The sequence below is a fragment of the Pituophis catenifer genome, unplaced genomic scaffold (assembly GCF_029215685.1).
Source record: "Pituophis catenifer annectens isolate HBS135680 unplaced genomic scaffold, rPitCat1.0.hap2 SCAF_2, whole genome shotgun sequence".
Taxonomy (NCBI): Eukaryota; Metazoa; Chordata; class Lepidosauria; order Squamata; family Colubridae; genus Pituophis; species Pituophis catenifer.
Window position 1 is genome coordinate 55,012,973 of NW_027256882.1, and position 13,716 is coordinate 55,026,688.

General features: G+C 39.0%; 1 protein-coding gene across 1 annotated transcript in view; it reads right to left on the reverse strand.

Annotated features, from left to right (window-relative positions):
- The window catches only part of FRMD4B (FERM domain containing 4B), a 176,207-nt gene extending 174,131 nt beyond the window's left edge, over nucleotides 1-2,076 (reverse strand). Inside the window, exon 1 of the mRNA XM_070933552.1 lies at nucleotides 1,915-2,076. Coding sequence (XP_070789653.1) covers nucleotides 1,915-2,076 — 162 coding nt within the window. The remainder of the gene's footprint in view (nucleotides 1-1,914) is intronic.
- Nucleotides 2,077-13,716: the final 11,640 nt, after the last annotated feature.

Sequence of the window (13,716 nt, forward strand, 5' to 3'; positions counted from 1 at the left end):
CTGTTTTTGCCCTCCCCAGGCTCCTAGAAAGCCTCTGGAGCCTGGGGAGGGGGAACGTGGGCCCTACTGGGCCCAACGTGCCATCGCGTGCCAAAAGCAGGGGGAAGTGTGGGGGGGTCACGTGCGCATGCGCAGGAGGGCGGGACGCATTGAATTATGGATATGGGCACATGCACCCGCGACCTCCCACGCTCCCCCCGCTTTTGGCACACGACGGCAAAAAGGTTAGCCATCACTGACCTAGAGTGTTTACAGTATATAGTCTATATATACAGTATGTAGGACTGCAAACTTATATTTTGTCACATCCTGAAAAAAATGATTCTAATTAAAAAATAAATCAAAGACCATTTGTTTCCGTATCCTTATCTGATTAACATTGTCCGAACTGTCTTTTTCCATAAGGATACAACACACCTAGGGATGCGGTGGCTCAGTGGCTAAGATGCTGAACTTGTCGATCGAAAGGTCAGCAGTTCAATGGTTCAAATCCCTAGTGCTGCGTAATGGGGTGAGCTCCCGTTACTTGTCCCCAGCTTCTGCCAACCTAGCAATTCGAAAGCACGTAAAAAATGCAAGTAGAAAAATAGAGACCACCTTTGGGGTCTGGGACCACGCTGTGGGAAGGTAACAGCATTCCGTGCACCTTTGGCGTTCAGTCATGCCGGCCACATAACCACGGAGACATCTCTGGACAGTGCTGGCTCTTCGGCTTTGAAATGGAGATGAGCACTGCCCCCTAGAGTCAGGAACGACTAGCACATATGTGTGAGGGGAACCTTTACCTTTACAACACACCTGTTTTCATTAAATACTAGAAGTTGTATAATCTCAAGAAGTTCCTTTCTAAACCACCAACAATTCTGTTTTAAAGCCAAAGACATGCACACATATGAAAATATAGATTGTCACAGAAGTTCCATGGAAACTGTATAGAACCTGAACATCTGATAAAGGAGAATATTTGTAGTTCAGGGTTGAAATGAGGACTCCCTGGTGCTCTTTGAGCTTGGCTGTTTTCTTGCAGACATTACATTATGTAACAAACTAGGTAACAGTGCACTTATGATGTTACCTAGTTTGGGTAAATGAAACATCTGCAAGAAAACAGCCAAGTTCAGAGAGCATCAAGGACTGCTCAGACTGACATCTGATTTTATCATCTATTTTAAAAAGAGTTCATTTGAAAGGATCTTATGGGATGATATGACCCAACAATATGAAACTGTTCCTGAATAAAAACGACAATTCTACTTTTTTTCTTTTCCACCTTTTGATCACTGATCTTCAGACTAGGTAGAATAACCACAAATGGGATAAGAAACAGAGGAAGAGCATGAGATGTTTTGAAACAATTTATTACTCAGGAAACAAGGATAATTTGCAGGAGGATGGAGAAAAGGATTAGGGAGTATAAAACAAATTTCTCCTGCCACTGCATTTAGCTCACTCACTGCATGCTTACTTGATGGAAACTCAACAAGTCCCATTAGTTCAGGTTCAACACCTTAAGTAGCAAGGGACGGCAAACTTGATGAATGGCATTGAGACAGAAAGCAGAATCAATCCCAATTAATACTTTTAAATCAACACGGGAGGGAATTTTGTCATGCCAAGAATTTTTTTCCCCATTTTTTTTTTTTTTAAAGGAAGATGTGGAACACAAACCTAAGATCTCCTCGCCGCTTGTCTTAAGAGGACATGGATGGAAAGTATAAATCCGAAGGCAGAATATGTGTCTTTCAAAGCAGAGATCCGAGGCACGTCTTTCATTCAAGAGTGTCCCACAGGTGAATTGGTCAACCTGTTTCAGACTGGAGCCTCTGCTTTCCCCTTTTCCCCCATTCTAGCTGTGCATCAGGAAATCAACCAACCAACCAACCAACCAACCAGAATAGCTGAATATTGGTTTACCTGGTAAAGGTCCCTTACCCCACACCACGTGCTCAGGGTTTGGTGGCAGCCCCTCACTCTTTGCGTGTACCATCTCCGGAGCGCCGAGATGGTTAAGTTCCAGACGAAACGGCTGCCGCTAAAAAGGAAATCTTCCACTCCACACATGAAAACCGAAGTCATGGTCTCCGATCGGCTGCTTCGGAGCCTCAGTCCAACAAGCCACGCTGCTTCCTTGCCTCGAGTCTCTCAGATCAGATTTGACCAAAAAAAAAAAAAAAGCTCCAAACTTCTGCAAAGGCAGGCAGGCGCCTTTTATACCGCGCAGCACGGGAAAGGGTGGCGATGGGGTGTGGGAGGTGTGTGAGGTCAAGCCATCCAGACACAAACTCGCCTTTCTCCCTCTTGTTTCCTGGGCAGACTGGCGTGGCTTCAAGTCCGGCCAACGGCTGCGGTGGCTCCTCCTGACTAGGAGCGCACAGAGCAGCCTTGTGCCCTTCGGAACAGCTTAAGAGAAGATAAATCTGCCTTTAAGCTTCTGGAGCTACCGGTGTGGGCTCTAATTACACGTTTAACCCATTTCTGGAGTGCACGCCTCTTCCCCGGTCCCTCATCTGAACGCTGAACACTCTGGGGCGTGCGAGTGCGTGTGCACGAGAGCCACAAAACAATCCCTTTCAAGTAATTCAATACGCTTCCCTCTGGTACCCTCCGTGGGGGAAGCTCGTTTTTTGAGACCCCTCTTAAGCTGCATCTCCAGCACCTCTTTCTTTCTTTTCTCCGTTCAGTCTTTCCCCCCTATCTGTTGCATGCAAACAACTTCAAAACCGTTTGATTAAAAAAAAAAAAAAAGACGGTATCCTTTCCCTCCCTTCCCGTCCGCCGATTTTAATTCTTAAAAAAACCCATTGAGCCCATCCCAATGAAAACAAGGTGACAAGTTTCTGAAGCCCGTATAAAACTCACTCGGAACATTATATTCCTGACTTAAAAGGGAATTAACTCCGATCCCCTCCACCCCCTATTGAAACGAAGGATAATCCTATTAATGCAGCGCATGCAGCGCGAGGAAAAAACAGAAGCTGAGCCTTTACCTCAGTGCAGACTGAGGTAAATAAACACTTTGGGAAATGGCAGCCCCAAGAGAATCGCAGGATTCCCTCTGTAGTTGGCATAAAATTAAGCCGCGCTGCGGAGCCCTTTGGAGAGTTCAATCCACAGCGCCAGAAAACGTCTTTCATTGTATAGGCAATTCCTTACAAAGGATCTGATGGGGAATAGTTTGTTTGATGCTGGCAGAGTTGAAGGAAATTTTTTTAAAAAGAATTTACACAGAATCTAGATTTCCCCCCCCCCCAACTAATTCTTCACTAGGAGTCCGCTAAGGAGAGAAAATATTTTTCCTTTTATTATTCATGAAGTTAGGAAGCTGTTGTTGCCTTAAGAGAGAGGAGGAATAGGAGTCTGGACAGAGCAAGGCAACTTTTCAGGAGGAATCAAAAATAAAAGAATTGGCTGAAGAATACCAATTGTCATAAAGATGGTTGGTATCACAAAAGGACTACATTCAATTTGCCAGAAAATTTGAAAAACTCAACAGTGGCCACAGGATTGGAAAAGGTCAGTTTACATTCCAATTCCAAAGAAAGGCAATGCCAAAGAATGTTCAAACTATCGCACCATTGCACTCATTTCACATGCTAGTAAGGTTATGCTTAAAATCCTACAAGCTAGGCTCCAGCAGTATGTGGATTGAAAACTACCAGAACTACAGGCAGACAGAGGAACTAGAGATCAAATTGCCAACATATGCTGGATCATGGAGAAAGCTAGGGAGTTCCAGAAAAACATCTACTTCTGCTTCATTGACTATGCTAAAGCCTTTGATTGTGTGGATCACAACAAACTGTGGCAAGTTCTTAAAGAGATGGGAGTACCAGACCATCTTATCTGTCTCTTGAGAAACCTATATGTGGGTCAAGAAGCAACAGTGAGAACTGGACAGAACCACTGATTGGTTCAAAATTGGGAAAGGAGTCCGGCAAGGCTGTATACTGTCACCCTGCCTATTTAACTTATATGCAGAGCACATCATGAGAAAGGCTAAATGAATCAAAAGTTGGGTTTAAGATTGCCGGGAGAAATATCAACCACCTCAGATATGCAGATGAAACTCTAATGGCAGAAAGTGAAGAGGAACTATGTGGGTGAAGAAGGAGAGTGCAAAAGTTGGCTTGAAACTCAACATTAAGAAAACTAAGATCATGGCATCCGGCCTTCTCAATTCCTGGCAAATAGATGGGGAAGAAATGGAGGTACTGACAGATTTCCTGGGCTCCAATATCACTGCAGATGGGGACTGCAGCCAAGAAATTAAAAGACACTTGCTCCTGTGAGTCCCTTGGACTGTAAGGTGATCAAACTGGTCAGTCTTACAGAAGATCAACCCTGACTGCTCTTTAGAAGGCCAGATCCTGAAGAGGAAACTCAAATATTTTGTCCACCTAATGAGAAGGAAGGACTCAATGGAGTCCTAATTCCCAGCCTAATTCCATTAGGCCAAAGGCCTAATGCTGGGAAAGATTGAGGGCAAAAGAAGAAGGGGATAACAGAGAATGAGGTGGCTGGATGGAGTCACTGAAGCAGCAAGCGTGAGCTTAAATGGATTGTGGGGGACGGTAGAGGACAGAAAGGCCTGGAGGAATGTTTTCCATGGGGTTGCGATGGGTCGGACACAACTTTGCAACTAACAACAACAACATCACAAACTCAATTAATAGATACTGCAAAGGCCCATGCCGTTCTGGTGAATGCTAGCTTTAGATGTTCATGTGCTTGCACAACAGTGCTACAGTACTTATTTGCTTACAACAACATGCCTCAAAGAAAAAAGAACAAGACCACAGAACCTTATTTAATGGTTAAAATACATCAATTAAAAAATTAATCTATGACACCCATCAAGGTTATTCAACTGGATCCTTACATTTTGTAAAGGAGAGACTTGTAGAATATTGTATAAATACAGTACGACCATTTGGTTCAAATGTGGTACTTTCAACATATATCAAATTCCTACTCCCACTGGGTTAATGAGTGTGGGAGCTGGGTAATCAAGTATGTTTGGTGAACACCAGATATGAAAGACTGCAATAAGGCAGGATCCGTTTTTAAAGAATGAAGATAAAAGATGAATTTTTAAGGGGAACTCTTAATTCAAAGTCATATTTTTAAAAATAGTTTGCGAATGTAAGTAGTCCAAGACTTAGTCATGTGACTTGTGCCCAGGGCTATTTTCAACAGTGAGCAGAAAAAGGAAAAGTATATGAGGCTAGATCTGAACAGTCAGGATATTAATATTTAATTAAGTAAAATGAATAATGAAAGCAAGCACTGACCAATCATATGCTTTCTCCAAGTTCAGAAGAAAGTTAGCACATTCCCACGCTTCTGTTTTTGTTTCTCCCCTTCAAAATGAATACATATTGCTTGTGTTTTTATATGTAGGTTTTTCTCTTTTTGTAAGTGCTCGCAGACATAGTCATGCCACTTTCTCATCGAGTAGGGCACTTCAAAGAAGAAAAAGGAAGCATTAAAAAGATAATCCTATCAATTCCAAAATTTTTCTGAAGTTTCATTTCATATAGAGTTAATACGTAAGTCTTAAATATCAAGAATTCTGGTTTCTTTTCATTTATGTCCTAATCTTAGAATTCTCAAATAATGAGAAACTATTCCAAAATAGTTTATCTCAAGCATGGAAATTGTTCTGCTGAATTTTGGCAGCACGTTAATGAGAGTTGGGGTCTTCTAGGGCCCAGGTAGATATTATAATAATAATCTCACAGCAGTTCAGTTACAGAATAACTCTATATACCCGTGATGGCAGACCTACAGCACATGTGCCAGAGGTGGCACGCAGCGCCCTCTCTGTGGGCACGCGAGCAGTCGCCCCAGTTCAGCTCCGCTGCACATGTGCTTGTGCCTCCCACCGGCCAGCTGGTCTTTGGGTCTCTGCCACACATGTGGGGGGGGGCACATGTGGGGGGGGTTACCGTGTGCACATTGCATTTTGGGGTTTCGGGCGTGTGCGTGTGCTTTGGGCACTCTGTCCGGAAAAGGTTAGCCATCACTGCTATATACCTACTCAGAAAACAGTTCACTAAAGCTTACTCCAAGATAAATAAACATTTTCATAAACTAAAAGCCCTTTTTAATTCATTTGGTCAGCTTTATATAACAGCTGGAAAGTATGGTGTCTCTGCACAAATACATGCAGGCATGAGAAAGAACAACTTATGATTCCTCACCATCCGAGCTAGCACACTGCAACCTAGTATGGAAAGCAACTTTATTTTGACTGTACAAATTTCCATCACTGCTACGTGATAGAAATTGATACAAAGTCCAGAATAATTAAAGTAGAAAGCAGTTCAAGATAAGAAAAACAAAACATAAATATGGTCAAGTAACACATGAGTCTATGTTTGGGTCTACCTTGTGGTATTCACATCTCACTGTTATTCATCTGCATAATCTTATCCTTTGCCCTATTGGGGAAAGCAGGCAAAATGGCCACTTATGCATTTTCTAGGTTCCTCACCCACCGACACAAATCCCTCATACTTACAGGTAAATTCACTAATTGTCAGGGTTCCAAGTTACACCCCTAATGAAAGAAGATTCCAAGCCTTGAGTTTCCTCAGAATTCTATTTTATTAGAGATGTCATATTGGCACATCTGGGAAAACCCGAATCTGAAAGCTTCCAGGTTTTCCCCACCCAAAAGAAAAGTTCAAGTCTCTGCCCAGCATCCACATGTCCATCACATGATTCAATCAGGACTATCCAAAACTGGAGATGCTCCCAGGTCCAGCCTCCTAGGTGCAGGGCAAGATGGCCTTGACTTTCTGAGAAAGGAATGTTATTATGACTACATATCACCCATGCTCTATACAATCCCCCCTCCCAGTTTTCTACAGCAGTAAATGTGGCAGGCCTGTAAAAGATGTAAAAGATGGCTTCCAGGTCTGACACTAATATTGGACAGCCTAAAAGAAGTCAGAACCAAATCACGTCTGAATGGTCCATGAGTCATCAAAAATCAATCGCAACTCAAAAATAACTTGACATTCTGGTTAGCAATTAATCTACTTGTAGATATTTTGAGCACGCTTTAGAAAAGATTCTTTGCTTTGATAGAGGTCACTGTTCTTTTTTTAGAGAAAAATCTTAAAAGGAATACTGACTCATATTATGAGATGGGCATCTTAAAAGCAGAGAAAGAGCTAGGATGCCGAAAAGATAGAAAAAGGCTTAGTATAATTATGTCAGTGGGGTAGATGGGAGAAGATCAATGGGAGGTATACATCACTTTGAAAAGACTGAAAACACCAGAAAAAAATGGCTGTTCCATATTTTTTGATCTTCAGCCAGAAGATGAGCACTCTGTCTGATATTAGTTCAACAGATTGCATTTAAGATAATAACTAGCTTTATTTTATTAAATGTCATAATTACGAACAAAATGATATAAATATAGAAGACAATGTAGGGAAGAAAATTGGAATTGGAGGAGAAAAAAAAGAAATATTTCTAAAGTTTGCTAATCATAGATCGTAGATCATAGAATTTTATTGGCCAAGTGTGATTGGACACACAAGGAATTTGTCTTGGTGCATATGCTCTCAGTGTACATAAAAGAAAAGATGTTCATCAAGAATTCTATGGTACAATACTTAATGATAGTCATAGGGTACAAATAAGGAAACAATATCAATATAAATCGTAAGGATACAAGTAACAAAATTACAGACATTTTAACTGGAAGGAGATGGGTGATAGGAACGATGAGAAGATTAATAGTAGTGCAGATTTAGTAAATAGTTTTGACAATATTGAGGGAATTATTTGTTTAGCAGAGGGATGCTGTTCGGGAAGAAACTATTCTTGTGTCTAGTTGTTCCGGTGTACAATGCTCTGTAGCATCGTTTTGAGGGTAGGAGTTGAAACAGTTTATGTCCAGGATGTGAGGGGTCTGTAAATATTTTCACAGCCCTCTTTTTGACTCGTGCAGTATACAGGTTCTCAATGGAAGGCAGGTTGGTAGCAATTGTTTTTTCTTCTAATGATTTTATCCAACCAATCTGAGTGCCTCATTATGTTCTTGAATTCTTCAGTCCACTGTCCCAACACATCGGGTAAACACCAGTTGAGAGAAGGCTGTTTATACATTTTTTTAATCACCATGCAGCATTTGGTTGATTTTCTTATCATTAGTTTGCTTTATAAATTGTACATATTCTGTACTCATTTGAACAATATTGGGAATGATACCCTATACCTTTTTTTGCCAATTAAACCAGCAGAGATGAAAATATTTCCAAAACGTGGAAAGTATGACTGTGTACATGCATCAAAAGTGACTTAGAAGATATATTTCAAATCTTCCATGAGTGCAGTTCTGTTTGATGCTAATTAAAGCAGCTATGTCTTTTTTCAGGCTTCCATCTGTGTATATGAGATCTAAAGGACCTGGCCCAAATCTTTATAAAAGTGTGCACAACCTGAGCATGTTCAGTATGTTCTGATCTTTGTCAACTCCCAGGGTCCCTGGTTAACTCTCTGCTTCCTTCAAGTTGTCTAATAGGGAAAGCCACCTCATTTTTTCTTTCTCACCCTTTGTTCATATCCCACGATTTGCTGAAAATATTAAAATTGTGATGTTTATAAACAAAGGGACTTTTTTTTGTCATGGTAAATTAAAGAGAACAGAAAGTTCTATTTAATTTATAAACTAGTTTTCTATGAGTGGGGGATAAACCAGGAATTCAGTATGCTCAGTGATCCCTTGATTTATTTCACATGAACTGTGAAGAAAATAGATGTATTTTAGTTATTTCATTTGAGTTGTTCATCCATCTATCCCATATTTGTGACTCTGGGTGGCTCATGCAATTAGACAACCAAGCAATAAAATCCATAAACAAAATCTCCTTGATAAAAATGTATACATTCTGGAGAGAAAGCAGTTCCTTGAGGATGGGCTCCAGCACGAACTTGAAAGCTTGGAAGATTATAAACCTATGGTCCCAGTGACTGAGTCAGTTTGGATCCTGCAAAATAGTTATAAATTTGAGTCTGGTTGCATAATGACTCAACTTGCAACAATCTAAAACAAAAATTGTGGGCTCAATTGTAGTTGTGTCAAGGACTACTGGTATACCAAAGTAGCTCTCAAGAACCTGCAGAGTTTCCCTCAAAGTTGCTACAAATCAGATCCCTAGGGTTTCCCATCATGTAGTCCTCTATTTCCATAAAACTATTTGCCTTCCCATTGTTGGTGGGGATCCTCTTTTTTGTAACAGCCATTGAATAAATTATTGGATATTTCTTTTCAGTGTTGTGAATTTTCCATGTCAAAACAATTTCACTGGTTACATGGGATTAAAATATAAAATGTCACATAATGAAACCATATAAGGTGAACATTTAATGAAACCAACCATACCAATAACCCACACGAAAATGTAATATAAAGTATTTCTACTTTAACCCTGTAGTTTTACTTTCTAGTTCCCCTTAGTTCTTAAATGTAAAATCCCTGAAAAAAGAGAAGGGCCCACATGATACCCATGTATCATGTGTAAAGCCGCCTTTCTAAGGTGGATCATTTGAAGTAATGTGATTCTTTGGTTTCTGTGTCATAACAACTACGGGTAGGTAAGAGCAGTCTGTCGAGCAACATCCTCTCGACAGTGCTGAACAGTGCTATAATAGTTCAGGTTGCAAAGAAAACTTAATCCTCATTATCTGAAAGACCTACTGTATACTAAACTTCCATTGATTGGTTAATTACCCAGGCTTTTAAAATCTGGAACCCTGATGCAGTCTGATGATTTTTTAAGGATCTGAAAGTTCAGTGCAGAAATTAAGATTTTTGTTTGCAGCTAGAATGTGCCAATATAAATAAAATCATCTCCGTGTAGGAACCTCAAGGGCTTCCTTGGAAGGAAATCTACAATTACTTCTGAACAAGATTAAGTACCTTCTTGAAATTTTGTGATATCCAACCTAGTTCTCTCTAGACTCTGAACGTAACTTCCAGAATTCCAAGTCATTTTGGCTCTTCAATTCAAATATATAGCATGTTTTGTTGACCATAGCATGATGAGTATCCAGGTGTGCCCTTGCTTAAGTTCCCACTAGGGAAAAGTGAGTGTCATTTGCCTTTCTGCAGTGAGCACAGCAAGCTTCCAACAATGTTATTGTTTACTTAAGCACAACAAAATATAATTGAAGTGTCAGTGGCAATGAAAGTAAAGCTGAATAATTATTTAAAAGATCTAAATTGAGCAAGATGTACAGCTGTATTCTGAAAAAAGCAGCCTATATAATGAGGAATCCACTCCGAGTTTGGTTGTTTTCTTGCAGATTTTTCATTAACCAACATTAACATCATTAGTGCTAGTCACCCTGAGCTACAAATATTCTCCTTTACTGGTACTGGTCATATACAGTAATTAATCCTATAACAATACTTGATTGTTTCGCAGTGCAATGATTCTAATGTAATTCTGGAACAGTAACATACCAACTCAAAACTGTAGGACCTGATATAGTTCCTGTCAGGATTCAGTAATCAAATCTGATCAAATCTGTTAGATTTTTTCAAACCATTTTCCATTGCTGTCCCCTACAGAAGGAATATCTTGATGGAATTACCATTGTTTTGGAATCGTAGCCTTCAAACATATACTAAAACGTTCTTTAGCTTCTCTCTGTCTTTATCTATTCAGGTTGATGTTATTTGAGTGGCCTTGTGATTGCAACAAAGTGCAAAAAAGTGAACTTGTGATTGCAACAACTTGCCAATATTTCTTGAAATTTTCATTGATAGGAAAAAAATTGAATTTTGCTTGTCTCACCAGTTTAGACAGTTTTCAAGCAGAGGAATTGATAAGTCAAAGCACCAAGCATGGTAGAATGGTCATATGGGGTTGATTTAATCATCCATTCTGAGTAGAATAGAAGTGATCTTTAAAATAGTAATACTGCATCTTCCTTTAATGTATTAGAAGGATTTTGAATTTGGCCAGAGATAAGTCTCTTATCCTAGAATATTTGTGTGATAATCAGTAAGAATGAAGTGTGTTCTGAGCAAGCCACCTTTATAAAAACAAAAAGAAATGCATACATGTTTCTGAAGGTCATTATCAAGAAGCAGTTTTGTTTCTAAACTGGTTCTTTCAAAGCTGAATGAAATTAAATTATGGACAAAAGGCCACACCATTTAAAGTCAGTGAAACCTAACTTCTAAAACTTCTAAAAGGATGTGCAATTGTCTTTTTAGAGTTGACACAAAAGCCTATCTTAGCGAAAACTTTAGTTAATAAAAGCTAAAGTAAGGTTAGACAAAACCTAGTCCAGATAACATATGCAACAGAACATTAGTGACACAGGAGCATGAAGAATAGCTTGTACAAACTTTCTCCTTCTGTCCTGGCCACTTTTTACAGAGGCACAATTGAGAGCGTTCTAACAAACTGCATCACTGTTTGGTTTGGTGGCAGCAATGCCTCAGATAGAAAGCCCATACAGAGAGTGGTAAGGACAGCCAAGAAGATTATAGGAAGCTCGCTTCCCATTATTCAGGATACTGCTTATAAGCACTATGTGCTTAGAGCTCAAAGCATTGTCAGAGACCCCACACACCCACTTTACAGTCTGTTTCTGTTTCTCCCTTCTGGGAGGAGATTTCGAAGTATTTCGAGCAGGACTTCTAGATTCTGTAACAGCTTTGTTCCCTATGCCATCTGTCTGATAAACTCGCAAGATTCATTTTTCTCACCATGTGCATGTATACATCCAGACTAGACTGTGTTGTTTCTCTGTGTCATATAATATATGTGGGTATATGCATAATTAATTAATTATGTATGTATGTATTCTGTCATGTTATGTAGTGTATATTGGAGGTGGTAACCCTTTAAGAGTTGTATGCAATGAAATTTCATTTTAATGTATGCCGTTTAGTGTACATTAAAGCGACAATAAAGTCATTCTAAATTCTAAGTCTAACTTAGACTGGATTATGGCTAGAAAGTTTACACAATGTGAAAGCAAATCATAGCTCAACGTTTTCACTTTAAATACACTTAGAGCCACAAGGACACTGTTATGAATTGTCAGTGCTGCTGAATTGAAAAATTAGGTTAGCAGATTTTTAAGCCCGGACAGTAAACAGCTTTTATTTCTTTTATTTATTTGATGGAGAAGATTGGACAATAACTCCCAAATACCGTCTTTGAAATCTTGAGTTTGGTCTGTATAGATGCTGTTTCTCATCCAAATGTGGCTGCAATCAGAGTCTTGCTGTGAACAATGGTACTTTTGTTTTTAGAATAGTTGATGACAAGCACCTCTTTATCATAATAAATAGCCAAGGCTAGCAGGCATCACCCTAATTGTACTGGCAGAGCAGAAAGGATAACCGCCTTATCAGCACAAAGCAGTAAGGAGACCCGTTTATTCACTGTACTGATGGTAAAACTCATTTCTAGATAAAGCCTGAATTATAGAGTTCATATAGAAGGTGAAAAGAAGAAGTGCTAAATACACAATTGTTTGATCTGTTTTTGAATGGCAGTTGGGGCTCATAAAACTTCTGACTTTGGTGCTTTTTTTAAATCCTGTTTTGCCCACAAAAAACAAATTCATGAGTTGAATTGGGTTGAGAGATGCCCAAAGTCACACAGTTGGCTTTTATGCTTTTTTAATATAATTTTTAATATAAAAAAATTAAATAAAAAATTATATATTTAATATAATTTTTTTATTGCTTTCAATTTAAAAACAGAAAAAGAAAACAAAAGCAAAGGGAATATATATTATATTAAAACATCCACCGCATAATAAGTACTTAAAAGTAAATTGATGAAAATGTAAATGAAAAAAATATATCAGAAAAATAGATATAAAGTATAATTAGTTGTTAGAACAAGAGTTATATTTATTTATATCTAATTATCTAATGCAAACATTTTATATATGTGTGTGTGTACTCTGTGTAAGTGTGCATCATTTATACTAAGTACAGTATGTTAAAAAAAAGTACAATAGGCATAAATAGCAATAGCATTTAGACTTATATACAGCTTTACAATGCATTATAGCCCTCTCTAGGCGGTTTACAGAGTCAGTATATTGCCCCCAACAATCTGGGTCCTCATTTTACTGACCTCCGAAGGATGGAAGGCTGAGTCAACCTTGAGCCTGGTGACATTTGAACTGTCAAATTACAGTCAGCTGGCAGTGAGCAGAAGTAGCCTGCAGTACTGCGTTCTAACCACTGTGCCACCATGGCTCTATAAAGGACTATATATAGTCATATATGTGTGTATGTTTGTGTGTGTATATATGTATGTGTGGATAGATAGATGATAGATAGATAGATAGATAGATAGATAGATAGATAGATAGATAGATCACATTTATGACTATCATACTTTAACCTACTGTACTTTATATAAATGAGTCCCATATTTCCTTATATTTAACCATAGAAAGTCTATGTCTATAGGCAATCTGCACATAGATAGCAAATATAATCAGTTGCTCAGTTCATTGAATAAATGGGGCCATATATTTATCTTTACAATGCTTCAATGCACGGCCAGCTTCAAGGTTGACAATATCATTGTTTTAGTTGATTTTGCTGATAAGGGCAGGGAAAAACCATTCACATTGTCCAGTTGTCAAATTCCATGTACTAGGGATGCCATTCAAGAGAATATTTCCCTCTGAAAATTTTAGTTTTTGCCA